The sequence below is a fragment of the Delphinus delphis genome, chromosome 10 (genome assembly GCF_949987515.2).
Source record: "Delphinus delphis chromosome 10, mDelDel1.2, whole genome shotgun sequence".
In the NCBI taxonomy this organism is placed as follows: Eukaryota; Metazoa; Chordata; class Mammalia; order Artiodactyla; family Delphinidae; genus Delphinus; species Delphinus delphis.
Genome location: NC_082692.2, coordinates 81,486,212 through 81,512,365, shown reverse-complemented (window position 1 = coordinate 81,512,365; position 26,154 = coordinate 81,486,212). Strand labels below are relative to the sequence as shown.

The 26,154-nt window shown below is 38.0% G+C and overlaps 1 protein-coding gene across 2 annotated transcripts in view; it reads left to right on the top strand.

The window, feature by feature from the left end:
* The window catches only part of SUCLG2 (succinate-CoA ligase GDP-forming subunit beta), a 245,659-nt gene that overhangs the window by 101,618 nt on the left and 117,887 nt on the right, over positions 1-26,154 (top strand). Inside the window, exons 3-7 of one of the 2 annotated variants that reach the window (XM_060022864.1) lie at positions 7,372-7,471; positions 8,404-8,494; positions 12,442-12,594; positions 14,158-14,247; positions 21,528-21,624. In XM_060022864.1, the coding sequence (XP_059878847.1) occupies positions 7,372-7,471; positions 8,404-8,494; positions 12,442-12,594; positions 14,158-14,247; positions 21,528-21,624 (531 nt within the window). The remainder of the gene's footprint in view (positions 1-7,371; positions 7,472-8,403; positions 8,495-12,441; positions 12,595-14,157; positions 14,248-21,527; positions 21,625-26,154) is intronic. The other variant, XM_060022865.1, reaches the window with a different exon arrangement.

Sequence of the window (26,154 nt, the reverse complement as noted above, 5' to 3'; positions counted from 1 at the left end):
AGGAGCATGGAACAGATGCCCAGTACTATTCCTTGATTTGCATTGGACTCAGGAGGCTGAGAAGGATTTTGGATGCACTCTGCAATTGGGAAATCAGGGCCTGTTAGGAGAAAGAATCTCTAAAGAGTGGAGCTGGTTAGAAAGTTGAGGGGTTCCTGCTAAATCTCTGTGAGTGAGGAAAGGGGAAGGCTGGGCAGCAGGCGCTATAGCTCTGAGGGCACAAAAGCGTCAGGTTTCATTGATCCCAAGTCTCTCCTGGAGACTGTGTCCTCTGGGATAGAGACTATGCTGAAAAGGAAAAAGCTGCCTCACTAGGGGCTCAGCCACTCTGCTTGAGAAGGTCCCCAGAAAGGACCCACTTGTGAGAAGCTGGAGGATCTTTCTTGACTAGAGGAAACTGGTGGTGGTGTGGCCAGTAGACCAGGGTGGCAGAATGAGGACAGCAAACAGGCAGTGGGGCTGATTCCAGACAGTAGCATATGAGAGCATCTCTCAGCAAGTGGAGGGCCAGATAGAGGAATTGACTTAAGTAAGAGAAAATAGGGAATAGACAAGATTTCTAAACATGAAGGTGGAAGATCTCAGAATACTAGTAATATTGCTGTGAAAGTGAAAGAAACATCTTTAAATATGAGTGCAGCCCAGCCATATATATGTTGCATGCATTTTAAATTTCACAGTTTTTCCAGTTGTCTCTGAAAATAAAACTGTTGTGAGTTTATCTTCCCATATCAGTTCTGGGCATTGTCACCTTTTTCTCCCCTCTTGTTCATCACTGGTTCACATCAACAAGAGATCCCCTTATATTTCTGTATGATCATGTAGCTTCCAGTTGTCTGCTACTGAAGACAGACAGAGTATATCCCTCATATACCCTGGCCCAGGATAGGTTCTCAAGCCGCTCAGAAAAATGTAAAAAAATATTAATTCTGAACCTGCAACAGTTATGGGCTTTGCCTTCTGATTCCTTTATTATCATCTGTGGTAATTTATACTGTGTCAGCTTGGTTAAGGTGGAACTCTGTTTCTAAGAATCCCCTTCCTTGTATATATCAGGTTAGAGTTGCCCAGATTTGGAATTTGCACAGAACTTGAAATGCAGCCATTACTTTGTGATGCAGTGATGGGTAGATGTAGACATGCTGGCAAGAGGGTCCAACTTGTCTTTGTTCCTTTGTGCTCCATGTCTAGCTGTTTTCCCAACTGCTGACCTTGCTGATCAACATGGACACAAAGCCATCATGAGATGCGTGGCAACAAGTCCCATACCCTTCTTCACAGATCCTGCATATGCTAGTTGGTGACTCCTCTCATTGGCTGCTTGGTGACTCCTGATCCTCCAGCCTCTACTTTCACACCTTTCCTTTCTCAGCGTCTCCTACAAATTCAGCTTTAATTCCTGTAATAAATCCCTTATCCATAACTCACAGTGGTTCTGCTTCCCTCATTGAGCCCTGACTGAACACATCTTTGCCTTAAAAATCAGGGGAAAAAATGAATTTTTAATAGCTAGTTTTCCTTTATCATTCTTTTCCTTCAAGCGTACCACAAAATACTGTAGAAATGCTATTGATGTTCATAAATGCTTTTCATCATCTGTGACTGTTTCCAGGATATGTTGAAGTTACAAATGTTACAGATGTTATTATTAGTAATGTATATCATTAATCCCTACTATACATAAAACAGTAGAGATTTCTGGAAATTTCTTCTTTTGAAGAAACTTGTTCTGAAAAATTCTTTTTATCAAGTGGCTTCATTTGCAGAAGATTTGTTTAATGTCCTGTGGTTACAGTCTTATAGTATTAGACATTTTTTAAAATAAATGAATTTATTTATTTTTGGCTGCGGTGGGTCTTCGTTGCTGTGTGTGGGCTTTCTCTAGTTGCGCTGAGCGGGGGCTACTCTTTGTTGCGGTGCGTGGGCTTCTCATGGCGATGGCTTCTCTTGTTGCAGAGCATGGGCTCTAGGTGTTGGGGTTTTAGGAGTTGTGGCTCATGGGCTTTAGAGTGCAGGCTCAGTAGTTGTGGCGCACAGGCTTAGTTGCTCCGCAGCATGTGGGATCTTCCCGGACTGGGGGTCGAACCTGTGTCCCCTGCATTGGCAGGCGGATTCTTAACCACTGCACCACCAGGGAAGCCCATTAGACATTTTTTGATTAGCTACAGTTGCTTGAATATGATCACATTATTTTTGGCATCAGTGTCAGGAGGTTCTATCCTTAACCTTTGTTATGGAAATATATCTTTTAATCTAATAGGCAAAATGTAAGATTGGTTTATAAGTATTAAACTACAGAAAGAGTAAGCTATTACAACTAAATTGAGCCTTTCTGGAGGTAATTTTTATCTAGCTTTAAAATTTTTATCACCAACAAAATGTGTATTAAAGGTTATGAAAGCAATTAATAACACCAGTGACAAAATCAGAAGAGTAGGCTAATTTATCATTATAGATTTTAATAAGGTCTATAATGTAGGATTAAATATACAATATTTTTAAGAGTATGGCAATTTGAAAAAGAATGATTTATCAAACTTTAATTTAGGGGTTTTTATAAGAGCTCAAAATGATTCCCTCGAAAATAAAATTGTGTTTTGTGTTAAGATAATATTATTATCTTCATTATAATTAATAAACTGTTCAAATGGGCATTATCATGCCCCCACAGTATCCAAATGAAGGAATTATTTTAAATAATGTGGGATTAATTGGCTTACCATATTAAGAAATTAAGATTTAAAACTTACATAAAAGCCTTATCAGTAAAGAATTTTTTAATGTGAAATAATGTCTCCCTGGATAACTTCCTATTTGTATTACAAAACCCCTGTCCTAGAGATCGTTTTATTTCCATCTTTTACTTATATTTGTAAATCACTGTTCCAGGTATGTTTAATTTAAGTCTTTGATGGGTAGCAGTCTGATGGAGAGCCAAGTATCTCCAATTCTGTTTTAGTCTAGGGATGTGACCAGTGGTGAAATGGCTTATTCTAAGGTCTCATATGTTTGAAATTCTCTATTGCAGTGTTTGTGAGCCCATGTCAGACTTGTTGAAAGTTGAAATACTTGTTTCATTCTCAGAAACAGTCTTATTTCCCAGCGAGCAACCTACTCACAATTTGAGGAAATAGGGGTCAGTCTATAGGAGATATTACAGTAATGATTAAGATAGGTAATTCTCCACTTTTAAGTTTGGGTTCTGAGGTCATAATGAAAACAGGGATGTTAGCTCATTTCCTTTGGGAAATTGCCACTTGGGTCTCTATTATCGCCCTATAAATTGTATGTTCTTTATTAAGATTCATCTTTTCGTAGTATCTTTCAACTCTTCTCTTGCCTCCCCCTCCGCTTTCTCCTTGCCGTACAGTAATAGGTAAATCTGAAATACATTTTAACTTTCTCTATTAAGGATTCTATCAAACCTCATGAAAGGTGATCACTATGTTAGAAATTACACAGTGCCGTTGTGCTTAAAACTGAATATTCCAATTTTGCTTGTCAGTGAATCATAGAAATCGTAGTTCCCCCCACCCCCCGCCCCAAACTACAGTGTTATTGAATCAAAATAGATGATCATGGTAGTAGTCACCTTGCTACAGTACCGGTATATAGAGTAATACATTTTGTGTTTAGAAAGTATTACACTTTGAAAGAGCGCAATACTGAATAAAAACCAGTTCAGTAATACAAATGTTTGTTTGATCACCAAACTATTTAAAAAGGATAGTTGAAAATAACTTACTGTTATTAATATTCTTTTTTTTTTTTTTTTTTTTTTTTTTTTTTGCGGTACGCGGGCCTCTCACTGTTGTGGCCTCTCCCGTTGCGGAGCACAGGCTCCGGACGCGCAGGCTCAGCGGCCATGGCTCACGGGCCCAGCCGCTCCGCGGCATGTGGGATCTTCCCGGACCGGGGCACGAACCCGTGTCCCCTGCATCGGCAGGCGGACTCTCAACCACTGCGCCACCAGGGAAGCCCGAGAAAGCATTATTTTAATGCTAATAGAGTGAAATAAGACCATGGCTCAGAGGGGTTTTTTTAGGCTTTCTTAATGGCTATAAAGTTTGTTCTCTTAAGTGATAATGGTATTTGAAAGTCTTACGTATCTATTAAGTTTATTGAATATGTCTCTATAGTGCTTTTTTCTCCTAAAATATATATGAATTATAGTAAACTGGTTTGCATCAAACCCAATAGAACTCTAGCCATGAGCACTGCTTATTATCAGAAACTCACCAGTAAAGGAAGAGAATAAAATGAATGTATTGCATATTTAGGCTACTGCATGTAAAAGTATCAGTTAAGAGCAGGGAATTTGGCGTTATACAGACCTGGGTTATACCAGTAATATGGTTATCAATGTATAAATGCAATCCATTTCTGTACAAAATCTCTTGGAGGAGAGTCCTCCCCCACTGTCTCTTTTTAGCTTTATATCCTAAAATACAGTTAATTCATCTGTGTATTCATGCAAATATGGAATTTCCTGTATGGATATTCTTTTGTAGTTCTGTTTGGGAACAGAGAGGTAACGTTAAAAAAACAAACAGAAATTTGTACAAGTTTTTGGAGAAATCAGATCTTTAAATAAAATGGAAACAGTGACATTAAGTGTGAATCCACTTGGTAAATACTGAATGAAAAAACTAGTTACTGTTCAGAAGGATTTGGCCACTTAATTTTTAACACTTTGAGTAAATAGCCACATGAGTTAAATTACTTTATGTGAGTTTCCCTCAAGATGAGACAAACTTATTTTACTTTGGGCTACTGACCTGCTGTACTGATTTAGTATTTGAGATCTAAGCAGAAGAGATGATTGTAGTGAACTTATTTTTGGCCTGGGGTGTAAGCTGCAGAAGATGTACCTAGATTTGATATAATCTTTTTCTTTCCCTTTTTCTATTTGCCCCAGTGTGTGGCTTCACTGTCTCCAACGTAGTTGCTTGGTCTACCAACTGTAGACCAAGTTGGAATCCTTTAATACATGATCGGTGGTGATGTGAATAACTGACAACACTTCATTGAGCCTACAACTGTTTCTGTGTCTTGATGGTTAGTGCCTAAAGCTTATCTAATCACACCTGTGTAACACCAGTTAACATTGCCCATTTAGGTAGTCTGCATGGCTTTCAGGTTTTGCTGTTGGAAAGCTTGGAGAGGAAAGCATCTCTTTTTCTGGATGACGAGGATATGAAAAATGATAATGGCAATGGAATGCTAGTTATCCTTTTTAAAGAATTTGAAGAGATCACAATTAAAAACTTAAGTAGACAGCAAAAAGTGTTTTTCTACTTGAGGTCTTAAAAAGAGAAATTGGAAATGTCTTTCTGTATTCTGCTTTTTTGCTTAATTGCTAAAAATAATTATAATGATGATGGCCATCATATTTTGACTCTTTTTTTAATGCACCAGACTTTGAGATGAGTACTTTACCTACTATTTTCATTTATTCTTCACTTCATTCTAACACTATAGATTATTTTTGTTTTGACTATTTTATAGATGGACGTGTTACTTTTACCTTTCTGAATCTCATTCTCCTCTTCTCTGTAAATAAAGGGATAGGCAGAGTTGGAGATTTTAACTAAGTCTGTTTTTCTTCAAAGTTCTTGATCTTAATACTACTCCTACATGCAGTAGCCTAAATATGCAATAAATTCATTTTATTTGGTCCCATTCCTGGTGAGTTTCTGATAATGAGCGGTCACCATAGCTTGTCTTCTACTCAGTTTCATGGGAACTAGTTTATTTTAAGACACCGTTTGACTGATGTTGTTATGGTTCATACCCTGGGCAGAAACTATTGTCAGAGGTTATAGAGGGCAGCAAAGAAGGAACTATGTATACTTCTGAGAGAAGGTAAACCCTGGTTTTCTGAGTGTGTACAAATATAGAAGGGAAGACCAACCAATAAGACAATGAGCCTTAATAATCTGATTATATCAGCTAGAGTGACTGTCTCACCCAGTGCCTTCATAGTGTCACATCCTTCCGTAGCGCCCCATTGCCTTCATGATAAAACCTGTGGCTCCTTTTCTTTGAACCGTTGCCTACTTGCCTACAAGTAACAACAGTGATGGTCGTAATAGTTGAAATAACCAACAATTATGGACCTTACATGAGTGGTTGCAGATTCCGACAGTTTTTACCATCTCAACCTTTTGGTTCCTCACAATATACAAAGGTAATAAATGTACTAACTGATCGTGGCAATACTCTTTCATTAGTGAGTTTTTAGGATTTGGGGATATTTGCATATATTTTCTAATTTAATTCTTAAAATAACCCTCAACATTGTTTCATAATTGAGTAAACTGAGTCTTAGAGACATTAAGTAACTTGCCCAGTATCACACAGCTGGGCAAGGGATGAAGGCTTCATTAAAACGTGGGTCTGTGATTCTAAACCTAGTGTGCTGAACCAGAAAACCGTTAGAGCCGTATCGGAGATTGTCTGACTTAATTCTCTAATTTCAAACAAAACTTGATCACAAACAGAGAATGCCAAGCTGTGGCCTGAAGATGTGTACTCTTTGATTTATTAAATGCATTTGATTTGGGGGCTGACTTTTTTTTTCTTTTTGTTGGTTGGGTAGGGGAGCATTCCTGTTGGCTGAGGGCGCCTTCTCTATCACTGGGCTGCTTCACACATCCAGCTTTCCCACCAGTCCTGTAAAGATATTTGAGTTTATGACTTTGGTCTCAAAGGTCAAGAGCAAACAGCTCACTCTTTCCTTGAGTGTTTTGAGAAGCAAAGATTCCACAAACACTTTCCTCTGGGATGTTCTGTTACTCTGCCAACATTGAAAAGATACTGCTTACTTTTAGTTTTAATCCATTTCCTCCTCCCTTGCCCAGCCCCACTGATACATAGAACAACTGCTCAGAAAACCGTTGATTTCCAAGAATACAGTTCTTCAATACTCCCTTTAATAAACCTTTCCCCCACATAAACCAGCCTTCCCTTTGACATCGCGGATGGCTGACAGGTAGTTAACTCCTCTGATTGGCAGATTGGTGTCTCTGCCACATGGAAGTGTGTTTACACAGTAAAATTAATACTTCCAGCCTGGATTTATTTAGCATCTTCTGACACTCAGAAGAGCCAGGGAACACATGCCTTGCTCTCCCTTGGGATGGTTGAGTATTAGATTAAACTCGCAGGAAATATTTGAATGTCCTCAATAAACAGACTTTGTATTTAGGCACATTGATGTTTTTTGAAGTTCTTTATTGCCTTCATTTTCAAAGTCGGTTTGAGAGAGCTTTTACCAGTCACTTTTGGAAGTTATGTCATTACCACTTCACTTGTTGCTTAAAAAAAAAGAATTGTAAATCAACTACTAACTCTGGATTTTTTTTGCAGATGCAAAAGAAATTGTTTTAAAAGCCCAGATCTTAGCTGGAGGAAGAGGAAAAGGTGTCTTCAGTAGCGGTTTGAAAGGAGGCGTTCATTTAACAAAAGAGTAAGCCAGGAGGTTTTAATTCCTTGTCTTTGGGGCAAGCAGTTATGGAAGATCCTGCTCATGACTGAAAGGAGCAGCGAGAAAGAGGGCTGGGGTGGGACTAGGAGCAGGAGGTGGCACATAAAGGAAGTAAATTACAGGTCGAGGGCCCTGGCAGTGCCTTAGCTTCCCTTCTCCTCCCACAAAAGGATTTTTGTTCACTAATTGGTGAAAACTTGACACTCCTGTTCTAGACAATCAGCGGTTCATCATGTTTGATATGGTACCACTTACAAATTAAATGCTGCTTCTGTAATGCCACTCTCCTACTCAAGAACCTGCGGTGGCTTCCCATTACCAATGGCATCACTGGTCCCTCCTGTCTGATAGTCAATTCTTCCTTTATCTGAACCTGTCTGATCAGCTTTATATCCTATGTCTCCACACACTGAACACTTTCCTCTCCTCTCCTGTCACATAGCTTTCATGGTTACTTTGATCCTTCCCCTTCCTTTTATCCCCATCTTTCGTCTTACTTCCCAGATTGCCCACTATCCAGTATTTGTTATTCAGCTCTTATCTTAGTCTGCTATGCATTTCAGCATTGTGTCTCTACTATGACTGTAACTTATTTGGGGGGAAAGGATAGCAAATGTAAGCAAGCTTCTTTTTGTTTCCCTTCCCTCCCCTCCCTTCCCCTCCCCCGCTTCCCTCCTATTGTTTCATTCATTCATTCATTCATGTATATTTTGTACTCATTGAGCCTCTGGTACAGTGCTAGGCACCTAGTGTATGAGCAGAAAGCACCATGGATTCTATGAAGGTGGAGGTGCGCCCTGGGCAGGGTGGACTTGGGGATATAATACAGACTCTGCTTTAAAATGATTTTCAACAGAAACCTTGACTTTCTTTTCTTTCTTCTCTCTCTCTCTTTTTTTTCTCCTCTCTCTTAGTCCTAAAGTTGTGGGACAGCTGGCTAAACAGATGATTGGGTATAATCTAGCAACAAAACAAACTCCAAAAGAAGGTGTGAAAGTTAACAAGGTAATGTGAATGCTTTTGGTCATTTTCTGTGTATGTGTTAAAAAAAAAAGAAAAGAAAATCATACTTCAATTTTGACAGTATCAAATGAAGCAATGCACTTTGGCAACGTGCCATTTTATTTTTTAAACCTCACATAGTTAATTCTGCGTGTGATGTAACTTCAAGGAGAAATAAAAAGGATTCTAAAGTAGTAATAGTGTTTATTGTCATCAGCATTTAGTAAAAATGGGTAGTGATTGAAATAATACCTTTTTCTTTCAGAACACAGGCACGATTCTATTTAAAGCCAAAAGACCTTGGCATAACAGCTGCTAGACTCAGTGACATTCTCTGCTCCCTCGCAGCCCCACCCTCATCCTCAGTATATCAGAATTACTGTACCCGTTACAGTTGTTTTTCTATATGCCCCTATAACTTACTTTAAGATTGTTACCATTTTGACCCACTGTTCTCACTGGGAGTATGTTGTATTAGTGAGGTCTCTTGGGACACCCAAGTGTGTATAGGGCACGTACGTGTATACATACACACACAGAGAAAATAAAGCCGAGAGCAAAGTGGCCTACCTCAGCCATGAGATTGTGAGTGGCAGAGCTGAGGCCAGAGCCTAACTTAACCGTGAGAGCGTCCGTCTTGGTCCGGAAAAGGACACTGAGCTGGAGGGAGATGGAGATACTGGAGGGTCATTAGCTCCTTCCCTCTAAGAAGACAGAGCCTTTCTAAATGTCGAGGAAGCCCACAAACAAGACTGGTTCTGGTTATTTCCCTTTCCCACTGCCTCGCAGGTAGATGCAAGAACTGTTTACATCTTAAATTGGTTTTTCGAATTTATTTTTGTTCAGCCCAGCGTGGTACTTTTTTTTTCCTTTTTAAACTGGTTATGAGCCTTTACCTGTGTAACATCTTCAAAATTTGTCCCCAGAGTATATGATTAGTAGTTTTGTTTGTAGGAATTTGTTACTTTATATGGACACATGGGGTTTTAGATTAGAGTTTGTGATACCTTTAAAAAGCATATAAAAATACACAAAAGAAGATTCACGTTATATAGATATGCATAAAATTAGTTTTGTAGGTCGGTTCATGAAATACTAGAGATAAGTGCCTTCTTGTGAATTGAGTCATTGCCAGGAAGCTACCAGAGTGATTTATTTGTAAGTGTTTCTTTTCCTGATTGCAAAAGTGATTAACATATGTAAAAAATTCCAATAATACAGAAATATAAAAATTAGAAAAGTAAAATTTCCCTCTATTCTCACCCCTTAATTGCCATGCTTTGTTTCTGTTCTTTTTCTCTGTAAAATGTGCATTACCACATTTTGTAACAGTATTATTATATACAACTTTAAGGAACATGCATTTTTAATTTATGGAATCTTTGACATCAATCAGAAGTTCCCAGATTATAGAAACTTTAGATTTCTAAGTTTGTTCAAGAAGCTATTTAAGCACATTACATACATCGATTCACATTGGGTTTTTTTCCTAAGTCTGTGTTTGTGGTGTGTTCCTTGGGATAGTAATAGGGGAGGTGAGACAGTGCTACTCATCATGTACTCCATGAGTCAGTACCTGTACTGTTTACTGTTTCTCAAAGAGATTAAGTTCAAAAACTGAGTACACTGTTAATCCTATCTCATCGCTGTCCTGTTACACATAGTTTGTACACTGGCTGTCATCCACAGACTACAATTTGAGTAGCATGATATATAAAAAACAAAACAAAATGAACAAACAACAAAAAAATGAAAAACAGGTTCATTGGTCAAATAGGGTAAAGTATGTTAAAAAGTTTTCCATACCGGAAGACTCCAAGAAAAGGCTGTGTTGATGATATTGTTTGTGTCAGTCACAGATGAAGATTATTGAAATGTATCTAACTGAACTTCTCATGGCATGAGTGTTGATGGAGTCCATTTAGATTCTCTCTGTAACAATCCCTAAAGTATTTTAATATCCTGGCTCATAGGAAGGGCATCTTAACGTCAAAAAACTGGTCTGTATATAAAAATTCCTTGAATTATCTATTGACAATCATCATTTTCCTGAGAATGTTTTTTTGAAGAGTGATGGGTTGTTTCTACCAAGCAGGAGCTGTTTGAGGCAGCAGCTGGTCTTTGCAAATAGAAATTTGGTGGAATGTAGAGCATATCTGTCAACACTTTAGAAGATTAAGAATAGGACTCTTGAATGACACTTATCCTAAAACGTTATAACGTTGTATTGCTTGTCAGAATAACTACTGAAAGTTATTAAATCTGGCTCGCTAGACTAGCTCTGTATTAGAAAGTGACTTGAAATCAGAATGGTTCTATGAAAATCCTAACACCGTGTGCCAAGAAATATTTCTTACAAACTCATGAGCTACCATTTATGATAGAAAAATGACTATGAAACCCCTTATAAGGTACTTTATTTTTGACCAGTCATAAATTCCATAAAGGTGTGAAAAGAAGGAGTTCTGTATTCATTACGTTATAGCTTTCTAGGTCATCATATACTTATCACATTTCATGTGACTTAAAAATTAATGCTTTTGTGGCTTCTGGGTAGCTAAAATCTAATGTTACTTAATCAGTAACATTTTTTGTGAAACGTATTACTGAACTTTTAAGGAAAAGCAATGTATGTGATTTTATTATTTTCACTCTAGTACTGATTCTTCATGGATATTCTTATTTTCTTTTAAAAAACATCCAAGACATCTGTTACTATTTTTGTTGGGAGTGTTGGTACAGCCTCTCTCTCCAAGGAAATTTAATAGTACTTATCAAAATTTTAAATATGAACAATATAAAACTTAGCCATTTTACCTTTATATACCTTGACCACAGGGATACTACAACAATGGAGCAGAGCTATACGTACAGAAATAATCACTGAGGCGGCATTTTAGAAACATGAGTCCACATAAATTGTCATCAGGGACATGGTCAAATAAATATTGACATTTAAGTACTGTGTAGTCACAATGAAGAGAGAAGACCTTGTACAATCCAAGTTGTAGTATTAAGATTAAGAACAAAAAGGAAGAAAGAAAGGCATTCAAGTGTGTAAAATATGTATCTGTGTGCAGGAGATTCTGTGACTAATGCTTGCAGACGCATAGGGAAGAGGTAAAAGTTAGTAGTGGTTTTTCCTGGCAGGGTTGCTTCGTGCCTCTGTTGAGGTCGTGCAGAGCAAAAGGACACCTGTCTGGCACATGTGTGGAGAAAGAAATCCTTCCATCTGATTTGCCTCCTGCCCATTCATGGTCCTGGAATATGACCACATCCTCATAGAGGAAGGGATGACTTTTTCTGATTATCCCAAAGGTTCCATATGGACTCGTGATCACTCTGACTACTGGGGCCCAAGGGGTGTGTATGTGCAGCAGGGAGCTGCTTTCACTGTCTCCTCTGTATACTTTTAGTATCGTTTGCATTATTTTCAAACAAGCAAATATTATGTTTGTAATTTAAAAGAAAGTATAAATTGAAATAAAAATACAGTGATCCAAGAGACAGAAGTATTCAAACATAGGAAGCATCAGACATACCATAAAAAGAATCCTTCTTTGGCAACCAAACTTGGTTTTCTACCAGTGCAATCTGAGAAAAATCAGTGTAGTAATATATATGTACTGTTAATGTCTCAAATTAAAATAACAGCTGCTTCCCTGGAGTTTTTCTTAAGTGTCAGGGTTTCTGAAGGAAGAAGAAAAAGAAGATTAAAGTGGGAAGGTTCCTTGAGGCAAACCGAATACCTGTCACTTGAACAAGTTATCAGGATCAATTAAGGAGGTGAAAATGGGCACTGTGCACCATGAGAGCAGCACTCTCAAATCTCACTGGGTTTAAAGACCCTGAAAATGAAGCTGTTAGATTTGTGTAGCAAGTTTGTATAGATTTCCAAGTGGAAATCAGCTCGATGCTGACTTAATTTGACTTTCCCACTAATGTGGTAGGTGATGGTTGCTGAAGCCTTGGACATTTCTAGGGAAACCTACTTGGCCATTCTGATGGACCGGTCCTGCAATGGCCCTGTGCTGGTGGGCAGCCCTCAGGGGGGCGTTGACATTGAAGAGGTGGCAGCTTCGAATCCAGAACTTATTTTTAAGGTATGTTTAGATTCCTGACTATGCTCTGTTCATTGATTGTTGCTATACAACCTGTTAAAGATTTAGTGTGGAGTCTGAGCCAGGAAGACTGTTCCTGGGATTTAAGGCATGAAGATATTGAGTCCTTTTTCTTACTGGGTGTCCAGTTGAAGGTTGGGTAGATACAAAGTATATGCTTTTCAAGGTCTTTTTCTTTGCTTTTTTCCCCTCCCTTTGTTTTTTCTCCTTCTTGCCTTTTCTTTCCCCCTCATTTCTTTCAATCCAACTTGCCCCAAGAATTAACCAATGGAAATGAAGATGGCTGTGATATTTCCATTTCCTCTTGGTTAACTCTACCCCGTTTAACAGTATAGATGACCCAGAAATTCTCTCCTAGGAAATCGGATGTGAACTAGAGACTGCCTTGATGTCTTTCAGTACTGGTAATGAATCCTTCTAAAGGCCAGATTCTATCAGTTTGTTTCAATTCATTAAATCTTGTGTGTGGGTTTTTGTTTTGTTTTGTTTTGTTTTTGATATTAGGATGAGTCTAGCCAAAGAGACCTGAAGTCAAATCCTAACTAGCCAGTGCATTTCTCAGTGTCTCTAAGCCTCATTTTTTGAATGAGTAAAATGAAAATGGGGGTAATTCCCACCCCATAAGAATTGTGAAGATTAAATGAGGTGATGTATATAAAGTGCTTATCAACCTACCTCAACTATAAGAAGAAAAACCTAAGGTCTTTAGAACTATAATCTCAGCTTTTAATTGTGAGTTCTTAGTGTCAAAAAGAAATCACAAAAAAATTTTTTAGCAGAAACATTCATTATTCCTTTTAGAAAGTGATTTTTTTTCCCTCCAAAAAACAAGGATTTTATTTCTTGAAACTCTTCATTTATATAAGGTAGTAATACTTTGGAGATTGGTTTTAAAATATTTTCACCAATGTTACATATTTAAGTTAACTACTTTAGAAGTTAAATTGAGACTTTACATGGTGGCTTTCCAATAATACCTACCTATTTTTGAAATTAACATGATTTAAAACAAACCATTCCGTTTGTTAAGAGAATACATGAAATAATATGTATGAACAGCGCTCAGTGTCTTGGAGGGAATGACCCTTTGTAGAGCTAGGGTATTATTAATAATTATCATCATCAATAGAGTGTTTAAATCATAAGGTAATATTTAACCTGTATAAGACAAGCTCTAAACTTAACAGCAGTGTTAGGCAGGAAAAACTTACTTTGGAAGCCTTCCAAAAAATGTCATAAAAATTAACTGCCTAAGTATTCGTCACTGCCATCTGCATAGTAATTAAAAGTGAAAACTGGCCTCCTATTGTCTTGTCAGCATGCCACCCTGAAGAATTATATAGTTTTTGGAAAGGCTGTTTTATAGATGGTCTGCTAATTAAAATATACCCTATAGGCAGCTGTGGTGGCCCAGCTCAGAGATCTCTGGAAAGGTGCCACACTTTAATTACTCATTTGCAAATAAATACTAAGTATTTTCTTTTGAGGTTGTAAATCTTTTCATTTGACTGTCTGAATTTTGCTCATTTGATTCATTTTTATTAGGAGCAAATTGACATTATTGAGGGGATAAAGGACAGCCAAGCTCAGCGGATGGCCGAAAATCTAGGCTTCTTTGGGCCTTTGAAAAACCAGGTACCTGATCAATTGGAGGCCGGTGTGTCTGACGTGTTTCAGAAAATGTTTGGGAACTTGCTAATTGCCTCTAATGTTTGTGATTATCAGGAAATAGGGTAATTTATTGTTTTCTTTTTTTTCCTCTAGTTGTTTATAATGAAAAAATATTTACCTGGTGTTCCAAAGAGGATGTTTATGACATGTGTGTTTCTGTATATATATGTATTGATATATCAGTATGTATGTGTGTGAGAGTGTGTCGCCTGCAGACACATGCACTTTGTTATTTATGTTGGTCTCTTTGTCTTTTTGGTAGCATTGCAGCTCCAGCGCATGAATTATAAGAGGCAATATAGTGGTTAGAAGCACAGGCTGTAGAGTCAGGCAGTCCTGAGTTTGAATCCTATACTGCTACCCAGTACATGTGTGATTCAGACCATCTGAACGTCTCTTTCATCATCTGTAAAATGGGGTGGTGAAATCCTAACTGAGAGGGTTATCATGAGGATTGAGTAACCTGATGTGTGAAAGTGCATATTCAATACTCCAGAAAGGTCAGTTATTATTGTTATTGATAATATACATTACTTAACTAATTGCTATTCTTTCATAGCTAATGGGCATTTGAGATGAATGTTAATGGCACAGAGGTGATATTTCACTGAAAACAGCTTAAATTATGCCAATTTAGTAATTATATCCCTTGGTTTCAAAGACAGAAAAATCACCCTCTGAGCTATTAATATTAAGGGAGAGAGTCTGTCTTGAGCATCACAGTCCTGCACTGCCCTTGGTCCTGCCCATAGAGCCTGATTTTATGTCTACGTAGGCAAGCTTCCTTATCTCACAATTAAATCAGAAGAATTTACTGGCTATTGTTTTCCTCTTCCAGGAGCCACCTTGATAACCCTTCATCCTCTGTGTGCATGCGTGTGTGTGTGTGTGTGTGTGTGTGTGTGTGTGTGTGTGTTGTCCTAGAGCTCTAGGATTGTTATAGTTTCCTTTAATGTAGTTGGGTAACGTTCCTCCAGTAAAACAGTCAGTTGTGCACTCTTTTTTTTCCTGCCTTTACTTTTTCTTTTAATTGATTCTATCTCTAGAAGTTTAAAGGGTAACAATAAGGCAAGTCCTAGAAGGGTGAAGCAGAATAAAACTTTAAAATATATTTGTTTCAATTAGAGAGAACAGCACTTACTTGAGGACTGGGGAAAAGGCTCCAGTGGAAAGCTAAAGGTTCAAAATGGTAGTAGGAAGCAGGATCATCGGGGACTAAACCTCAGTAGGAAATAGAAAGGACCAGGCTTCAGTGGACAGCTAGAGGAATTAATTGTCGTTTCCGAGACTGGCAAAGAGACGCCAGGTTAGTGATCTCCTGAAAAAGAGATGATGGAGGGTTTGTGGGTAAGGGCTGCAGTGGTTGGTTTCACTTCCTGAGTATGAGGCCACTAACTATATTAGCTGATATTTGAGATTTATTTAATGGCTTCTTGTGTCTGGGTGGTGGTCACGGAGAGCCACTCTCCATGTAGTCACTGTGTTCTAGCCACACTGTCCTACAGTCAGTTCCAGAATGTGCTCAGTAACCCTGTTTACATCCTCTGTACCCCTTGTAACATCTGTATTTCTCTTGGACATTTGCAGTCACCTTTGATGGATTCTCATCCGCACCAAAGCAGGGACTTGGTGAATCTTGCTTACTACTGTATTGCCAACAAAGTGCTTGGCAAATATATTAGATGCCCAAGAAACATCTGTCATATGCATGAATAAGTGAAATAACACATCTAGGATGTCCACTTGGAAGAGATTCCTAGGGAGTCAGGGATGGGTAGCTGTAAGTGACAAGAGAATAAATTCGGAGTGGATAAAATCTGCTGACCACATGGCTTGAAAACTCAGGAGGTAAACATAACAGAGTTCTAGAGAAGGCAATAACAGTATTATGTACACCATCAGTCCCTCCCCCAACATAATGTAAGAGACAATTAAGTTATTTATAGCTCTTAAATGACTGACTCATGTTTTCCCAGTACCCTAAACACTCTAGGTTTTAAGTGAGTTATCTATGGAAGAAAGATGAACATGCAAGTTCTCAGGGGTCATTAGTAGCTATATTGTCATTATATTTTTGACTTAATATACTGAGGAAAGTAAAGAAGTGTTTTAAATCAGGTTTTTTTTTTTTTTTTCCTTTTTTCATTGTTGTCTCTATGAAAGGCTTTAAATCTTCATTTGCTCAGCAAAGTTGGACCAAGGTCATCTGCTGAACCCTGGCGAACAGAGGTGATAACTAGCCATTGTTTCCTAGGGGCTCAGAGGGCAGTGGTCGGCCTTCTGACGGTGAACACAGGAGGAGGGGGTGTGAAGGAGAGAGAGATGTCAGCTGTAGTTGTGTCCAGATGTGTTCATCTGGGCCCCCCGTTTATATTCGTACAGTAGAACGTGGAACGCATGGCGTAGCAGCATGGGGAACTTTTGGGGCTGTAGATTGAGGGATCTCTGCTTTACAGTGCTTCCTCCAGTCATGGGGCCCAGTGTACTGTGAGCAGAGGAGCCACCTGAGAGGAGAAAACATTTATTTAAAGGATCAGCCATTGGTGATCTTTTGGTAAAGAAATGGTATCTTAGAGGCCCCTCGACTCAATGTGACTTTGAAAGTTACTTGATTTTCATTTAGGATGTGGTTTGGGCCTTGGAGGTGCCTCACTCATGGACAAACGACATATAAAATGATTCTCTTATAAAATTATTAATATCTTTCCTGTGACTCATGCCTGTTGTCTCTAAAATATGATGTATTAATATTAGGTTTAACCAAAAATAAACATCATCCTGTGTAAAAACCTACCAAGTATATGTTCCTCGTGAAAATACACTTCAGCAAGAGCTGACTGAAAAGACTGAAGCCATGGGAAAACTGAATATGACTAAAATCCGCAAGTTCCTCAAGCATCTCTTATCATCTATACTATTCATTTCTAAAAACATAGGCACCATGAATTGGTAGCATGCGCCTCTAGGATTTAAGCTGATGAAAATATCCGATAAACCAAGTTAATACAAGCTCATTAACCCTTCTGGGTGTGGTTTGTACCTCTGGCTACCTTTAAGGACCATATATGAATGGTGATGATATTAATTCCTGGAGTGCAAGAGAAGTTTTTCAAAATTTTTTTTAACCTGTTAAAACATTTTTGAAGACATTGGTAAATTTGTCGGGGTTTCGTGCATATGGCCCTCACGAAATTTGATGTTAGGCATTTAATTTTTTTGATTGCTTAACAAATAACCGTAAAATAACATTAATCGTGGCAAAAAAGAAACAAAACAAATATTCCGTACAGCATGGTTACTGAGGAAGTAGGTGGCAGTGGCAAGCTGGCCAACTGCACATTTACTAGCAGGATGTTTTCTTTGACTGCGTTTAATCTGTCTTTTAAATTTGAACACATTTAGAAAGCAGGAGAGCCAGCTTAACTTGCCACAGGCCTTGCCATTTCCTATTATACACCCGGGCAGACTGACGGCGCTTTGCCTGGAGAGCCTTTGTAGTCATTTGGTGTATAGCCTCTGGAATAAGGCACGTTCTGTCTCCAAGACAGGCTGGATCTCCCTTGTGGATATTACAACACAGGTTGTATAACATATACCCCTTGTAGGTCTTACAGCATAGACCTAGTCATGCTTCAGAAAATGTTTATGGTCCGCCTTTACACAATAGTAAACAATTGTAATAACGAATGCCCCCCCCAAGTGCTGTGTTAATGTATAACTACAATGGCAGTAACACGAGAAAATTCAGGCTTCATGCTAAGCTAGGTTAATATAAGCTTTAGAAGTTTTAAAGCAACCCAGGTGTTCATAGACAAATAAATGGGCAAAAAAAATGTAGTATATACATACAGTGGAAGGTTGTTCAGCCTCGCGAGATCCTGACACGTGCTGCAGTGTGGATGAGCCTTGAGGACATTTTGCTAAGTGAAATTAGCCAGTCACAAAAAGACAAACATGTATCATTCCATTTATATGCGGTATCTAGCGTAGTCAAAGACTGGTTGTTAGGGACTGGAGGAGGGGAGAATGGGAAGTTGATATTTAATGGGTACGGAGTTTCCGTTTTCAGGATTCTGAAAAAGTTCTGGAGCTTGGTTGTACAACATTGTGAGTGTACTTGACACTGATGAACTATACACTTAAAAATGGTTGAGTTTGTGAATTTTATGTTATGCGTATTAAAAAGTTTTGAAGTAGCTGGGATAAGATCTTATATATATATGCACACAGAAGTTATTTCTATTATGCAGTGTATCCTTATTATTAAATTAATGATTATTTCAACCATTATTTATTGTGCTGACTCTGCACAGAGGCTGAATGACTGTGGTGGATGCCATGGTGCCCAGGGTAGACATCATGCCTGTCTTATGCAGCTCACATTGCACGCTCATATTGATAACCTGGAAGATCCCTAAAAATACAAAAAATATTCAGCAGTGAGTCACTTATCTGCTCTACACTGTAACTCAAATAAAATCCTTTTGCGTTTATAAAAATAGAGTAAACGTTAAATAAAGAAATTCTTAAAAAGTTTTTGAAAAAATAATGGTAGAATTGTGAGGGTGGGACCAACCTTTTTCAAGTCCAGCACAAAGCCAGAAGCCAAGAATGACATTATTATTATCAAATTTCCATGCAGCAGAAGTAACAAAAACATGGGCAAAAGATAAATGTTAAAGGGCAAAAATATTTGAAATTTCTATGAGATTAAGAGTTAAATTCCTTCATGTAAAAACGCCTCATATAAATTAAAATGAGAAATACTAAAATCTCAACAGAAGAATCGGCAAAATTCACAGCAGAGGAAATACAGATGCTTCAATATCATAGAGAAATGCTCAGATTCATTTACAGTAAGAGTGATTCAAATTAAAACCATATATGAGGTACCCATTTTTACCTAGCATTCTGAAAGATCCAGATAGCTGATGGTTGTGAGTAGAAAAACAACCTCTATGATGCTGGTTTGTAGAAGAGGACATTAGTGAAAGCCTTTACCAAGAACAATTTAATAAAATCTTTTATTATGTAAAATGCTCACCCATTTTTGTTCCACTCCAGGGAATATATCCTACAGATGTTTAATCATATATACGATATATATGTACAGATATAGGTAAGGCAGCATTTGAAGTAATGTCAAACTACTGGAAACCAAATGACCGTTATTTAAGAGACAGGTTAAATGAATTACGATACATCCATACAGTAAAATATCATGCAGCCATTTACAAGATGGCTCTCTTTGTGTTGCTGATGAAGGCCCTCTGAAACCTATTAATAAAGAAACAAGGTATAGAACCAAGTTGGGTTTCTTAAAAAAGATGAATGCAGAGTGTGCATACTTGCATATGCATAGCTGTATCTCTTTTTTTTTTTTTTTGCGATACATGGGCCTCTCACTGTTGTGGCCTCTCCCGTTGTGGAGCACAGGCTCTGGACGCGCAGGCTCAGCGGCCATGGCTTATGGGCCCAGCCACTCTGCGGCATGTGGGATCTTCCCAGACCGGGGCACGAACCCGTGTCCCCTGCATCGGCAGGCGGACTCTCAACCACTGCGCCACCAGGGAAGCCCGCATAGCTGTATCGCTTAACGAAGCATCAAGCTGTAAGTGGCTGCTGCAGGAGGACAGATGGGGGCTACGTGGCTGGGGAGTCTGGTGAAGGTTCTGAGGGAGACCCTGGTGTACCTTGGGAATTTTGTATCATGTACATGTACTATCTAGCCAGAAAAAAAAAATATTAAAACATATTCAGTTTTACTCATTATGTTTGTTTATGTCCACTGGCTTTGAAATTAGTATTTAAAGAAGTTTACACATGTATATACAATAAATTAAGATAATATGAATTACATACATCTCCAGGAGTTCTTTACTCAATACCAGAACAAAGAAATCACTCCTAGTATTTACCACAGTGGAACTTTATTCTAGGTAATTGGTTATGTAGGTGCTGTGAGAGCAGAGAAGTTTCAGAGTGCACAGAGAGGCAATGCAGAACTAAACAACAGCAGGAAATTGTTGCTACCTGTGTGCTCAAGGGACAAAGTGAGGCAGTGGTATTACTGGACTTTGGGATACAGAAGTTGGGACCCTGGTGGGAATTAAAGCCAGAGGAGACAGAAAGAAAGGGGTAGAAATACCCCTCTTTTTCCTTCCTCCCACCTCCTGCCTCTCACCACTGCTTTCCATTGGCTGAACTGAAGCCAGCTGGCCCAGGAGCCTTGGAAACACAGCCTGAAAGTGTCAGCTCCCCTGATACAGAGTAGAGATGGGGAAAAGCCAGAAACGAATCTGAGGGCAAATAATGCAGGATGGGAACAATGAACAAAAATGTAGCAATGGGAAAACCATGGCTGGGAAATAAGACGGAGCCGAGAATGAGACCGAACCCCAGCATTCAGCCTTGATTGCACATGGCACAGTCTCACTGTGCTGCATCACAGGCTGTGTTCACTGCAGGTGCGAGCTTTCCAGGGTGCTGTCACGCCTCATTTGTGATTCTTCCCCAAGCCCCGGCTCACACAACGCCAGCCTGCTGTGACATGAGCAGTTAATAAATGTTGGTTGAAAAGAATGAATGAGCGAGTGAATTTCAAGCAGAGTGAGAAAGATGAAGTCAGGGACACAACACCAGGGAGACTGTGGATATTCTTGCTCTTTGTGGTTTATGCCTTTGGAACAAACGGTTTTTAGTTTGAACTGTGCTATTTAGAAAGTTTACCATTTGGGACTTTCATCTTCCTGTTTTGCAATCATTTCCATTAGACACTCAGTAATTGTTTTTTCACAGATTATAGGTTTGGATTGATGAATATAATAACAGTTTTATTCCAGCCTAATAAGGAAAACCTTGTCAATATAAACTCTAGAAATCATGTTTACCTTTTACTTAAATGGAGCTTGTTTGTATTAATGATTGTAGCTCATATGGTGCTATAGCTCACCTAATAGGGACATGATAATTTTCAAAAAGATTAAGAACGTTTTTAGGCCATACTGAAAATATTTTGTTTTCTTGATAATGGTATTTCCTGGTGTCTGGAGGAAAGGTGAGCAATTCCTTCTAATGAATAGCAATAGAAATTAAAATAATTATGCTTTTCTGTTTTTCCCTTCAGAAAACCTAAATGAAAATAAAGAGATAACTTGCTATTTTTAAGGTTTCATTAGTCCAGCAAAATAAATGTGGTTTTTTTACTGCTTTCATGTAATTTCATTTCACTTGATCACATTTAGGCTGCAGATCAAATTAAGAAGCTGTATAATCTCTTCCTGAAAATCGATGCTACTCAGGTGGAAGTGAATCCCTTTGGTGAAACTCCAGAAGGACAAGGTAAAAAAAAAAGAGAAAACAAATTAATGTAATTATTTATGCAAACTATAAATTGTACAAAAAGACTGTAGCAGCAGCCTTGCATTAATTTCCTTCAGTAATTTAATTTCTGCCATAGTTTCAAATGCTCCCATGATGCAGTTAAAGATTTCAGCCCTTGAGTCTGTTTGTAGCCAAATGCCAAGCCTCCAGGAAAGTTACTTCTTGTTTTATTTAGAAACATCCGTCCACCATCACCCCCTAGTTTTCATGCCCCTAACTGCTGCTACAGTTAGGTTGGATCAGGAGCCATAGCACTTGGGTGTAATGAATGCACCTGCTTTTATGGAACTGAAACTGTTTGAAGCTTTTTAGTTTACCTAAATCTGCATGTAATTCCACCTTGTGCCTCCTGGTGAAGTTATGTCATCATGGTGAAGCCTCGAGTGCCCCATTGTCAAACTCTTTCCTGTTACTTGGTTAGCAGCTTTCCCTTCAGGTGGGAGAAGGAGACATTTTTGTGGAGAAGGTTTTTTCTTCCCATTGGGTACTTGTAGTGTATCAATAACTGTCTTATATCTCAGCACCTACCACCCTTGCACCGTGTCTTGCATACAGCAAGTATTCAGTAAGGTCTTATTAATTTGATAGCAAAAGCTTGAAAATGTGCATGTGTTTATGGTGGGGGGGGTGGAATATCAAGGGGATAGGATAGTGATAATGTAAATTTCATGAACCTTGTCTTTTTTAGTATCTTTCAACACCAGTGTCTTGTTTGCTGCTTAGCATGTTGTGAGAAGACGGTAAATAAGGATTTGCCATTGGACTAATAAATACCCATTATGTGCAAATACAAATAAGTTCTAGACCAGCGTGGATGGTACAGTTTTTTCTCTTTAGTGTATTTCAGAGATTGTATAGTCAGACTCAGAAAATTTAAAATACCATGTCCTTGGAACCCAGAGAGTCCTGGGATTGCTGTGTTCCAGCCACATATGTGGGCTAAGCCTCAGTTTTTTGTTTGTTTGTTTGTTTTTGTTTGTAAATCCAAAAGAGTGGGTAAAAATGATACCTGTCTTGTAGGGCAGTTGTCTAAATGAGGTGATTGGTGTAAGCATCCAATGTTAGGCACAAAATAGGCTGGCCCCTGACGTTCATAAAATGTATTCTTCTCAAGGAGTATAGAAGTAGTCCAGGAAAGGTATAGATTTTATATTTTTATCTATTTTTTTGTTTCGTTTTGTTTTTTGTTTTTAAAGATTTCAGATTAGGACAGGCAAAGAGCTCATGTTTAGGGAACCATTGAAATTAATAGGTTTCATGGTTTACACAAGTGACCACTAGATAAAATTCTGTGGTTGGTCATTTATAAGCGAACTACCTTTATGCTTAAATATTTGAAAAATTGCATTTGGCTGTAAAATAATCAGTATTTGATATAGAGAGGAGAAGAAAATTGTTTCTGGAACTCATACATCACGCACGGTGATAAACTTTTATGTGTCTTCTTTTTTTATTGTTTATTATAACTCTGAAGAGTTAGGAGTTGTTATCTCCATTTTACAGAAGATTGAAGAATGAATTTGGCTCCCCATGGGCAGCTAGTTACTGGAGCTGGGATTCAAACCCTTGTCTTTTGGAGTCTGGTGTGCATGTTGATTCTGATATGCCAGACTAACTTATGGTGACCTGCCTTATTTTCTATTTTTTCCATCTTAAACTGTTAATTTGCTTTCATCAGAGTGATCTAGAAGTAGTCTCCAGTTTGGGAATATCAGTTAAAATTCATGCTGCATTGAGTGGCTGATAATTAAATCCAAGAGAGGAAGTTGAGTTTAAATTCTTAAAGGTCATATATTGCTTTTCAAGCTAATACGCACAAGCAACCTGGTTATTTCATATTAACAAAAAAAATTCAGCCATCAAGTGGGATAAAAATGTCATTTTCATTTATCCCTTTGGGAAGTTGTCGGTCACAGATTGTGGTCTGGCAGCAGGGAACAGGGCTACAAGAACCTTTTCCTAGAGACTGTTTGTAAAACCTCGTAAAATCTGAAGTTTTCTTTTTAATTATTAAGAGAAAGGAAAATTATTGAGCTTTTTCAAAGGAATCATAAAATATATTCCATGTATATAGTTCATTGAAACATAAGTCTTATGTGATATTTTTAAGAGCAAAATTATCTTCAGCTATTAATTTGTTCATTGTACCATAAAAGTTCAGCTATTGAATTATAATCACAATTAAATAAGTGTGTTGGTTTATAACTCCTAATGAGCAGTAGTCAAATTAAACCCAATTAGGAAACGTTGATGAATGACCAAATGTACAAATTGATCTTCATCATTGTCACATTTCCCTAAAGCAATCCTTTATTTAGGAGCTGTAATAGTAGTCATTTCTACCTTAGCAATATTGACAATATTTATAATCAGAATACTTAAATTTTTTCTTTTAGATCAGTAATAGCAAAACATATAACCTTTCCCATTAAAACCTTGACTTAACAATTACTCTTTTAATTTAGAAGTTTAAGAAGCTTGGCATTACACCAAACTTTTTATTTTAAAAAGTTTTAAACTTATTCATTACACAATTTCTTTGTAAAAGAATTTCTTCAGTATTCTATTGCTTGATGAGGAACATTTTTAAAAATTCCAGGTGAATGGTCATATATATGCATAATAGATGACACACGGTTGAAAGAATAGCATTGGCCTTGATAACATCTACGCTGCTAGGTCACCAGTGGGGAATTTTTGGTACACTCCAAGAACGATTTTTTCCAATGTGATTAATAGTCTGATTCAAACAATATAAGTTGGCACTACTGACTGTAATGTAGTTTAGTGACTACTAGTTAGGATTATAATGGTTGTTAGTGACACAAACCTGCATCAGCCTAGTTTTTGTTAAAAAGCCCCCTGGGGAGGTGGGTACTTACTTTACTTGTGTTACAGAGAAGTTTAAGGAGTAGACTGGCTTAAGGTATGAAGGTAATCAGGGATTCTCTGGTTGCCCAGTGCTGCTTGCCTCTAACTCAGCATCTTTGTCAGCCAGCGCCTCTGGAGCTGTCAGCCAAGATGGCTCTCAGTTTTCATCATTCTCCTCCAGCAACAGTAACAGTCCTTTCAGACGATGCTGATTGGCCCTGCTTGGGTCACATGTGCACACCTAGACCATTCACTGAGCTGGAATCACATGGTGAGAAAAAGGCTGTTTCGCAAAGGAAAAAGGGACATTGAGTTAAAACATGTCTATGAGAATGACAACTTTTATTGAAATGAAAGCAAACAAATAGAAAGAAATGAACTATTTTCCTTGCTTGTCCAATTGCAGTGCCAGATTTAATTCATTAAACTTGTAGCCAAGTAAAAAGCAAGGTTTTTTTTAAATTTTTAATTATTTACCTATCTTCATTTACTTGTTTTGTAAGCCACTGTGAGATTTTATATCTTATTTCTTTTCATCCCACTCTCAGCCAGATCTGCCTGCACACAGACTCGTTTCTTTGGTATCTTTAAAACAATGTTTCTCATTGGGGAGAGTGGGCATTTCGTTCCCCAGGGGCTGTTTGGCAATGTCTCGACACATTTTTTTACTAAAATATAACTGACATTCAAGATTATACTGGTTGCAAGTATACAACACAGTGATTTGATTTATATCTATGTCTATCTAGTGAAATGATCACCACAATGAATCTAGTTAACATGCTTTTTTACTTGTCACAACTTAGGGTGCAGGATGCTACTTGCTTCTAGTGCGTAGATGCCAGAGATGCCACTAAACATTATACAATGCACAGTGCTGTCCCTCTCATAAGAAAATGATTTCACTCAATATGTCAGTAGTCCTGAGGTTAAGAATTCCTGTTCTAAGCCATCTTCATCAGTTGGAGGTGAAATCCATTCACTGAGCTAAAGGAATTAAACCCAATTTAAAACTGACTATCTGGCCAAGATTCCAAGAGAATTAAGGCTGGGTGATCCAAAGTTAAGTGGCACATCAAATTCCTTTCTTTCTTCAGATTAATTTCCCTAAATAACCACCCTGTGTTAGCAAGTGCCCATGTTGTTGGTGGGTGTTTCTCTCTTTATACACAAGACTATTTTCAAGAACATTCTCAGTTCTCTACCTTCCTCTGAAGCTCCCTCCCGCCTAGTGTCTATTTTTCTCTTTTCACAGCAACTAAAGAAAAGTTCTCAAGAGTATACAACTCTTGAAATTAACATTTAACGGAAAGTGGACTAATTTGGAAGTATCAGCGTTTTAAAGCCATCTTGGTAAAGCACATTTCAGTAGCACGTTATGGTTATTTATCACAAATCGAATTCAGTACATTACTTGAAGACAGATGATTTTCCAAAATAATTATGACAAGTCTTATTTCCTGCTGTTTTGTTTTGTTTCTTTTATGTGTGAGTCTCCCCTCTGAAATGTATTTTTCTTTTGTTTAATTCTGTGGCACAGTCTTCTGTTAAAACTCTAGGGTCAGAGGCCGCTAACTGCCAGTCACGTTCTCAGTTCGTTATTGAGGTTGTTGAATT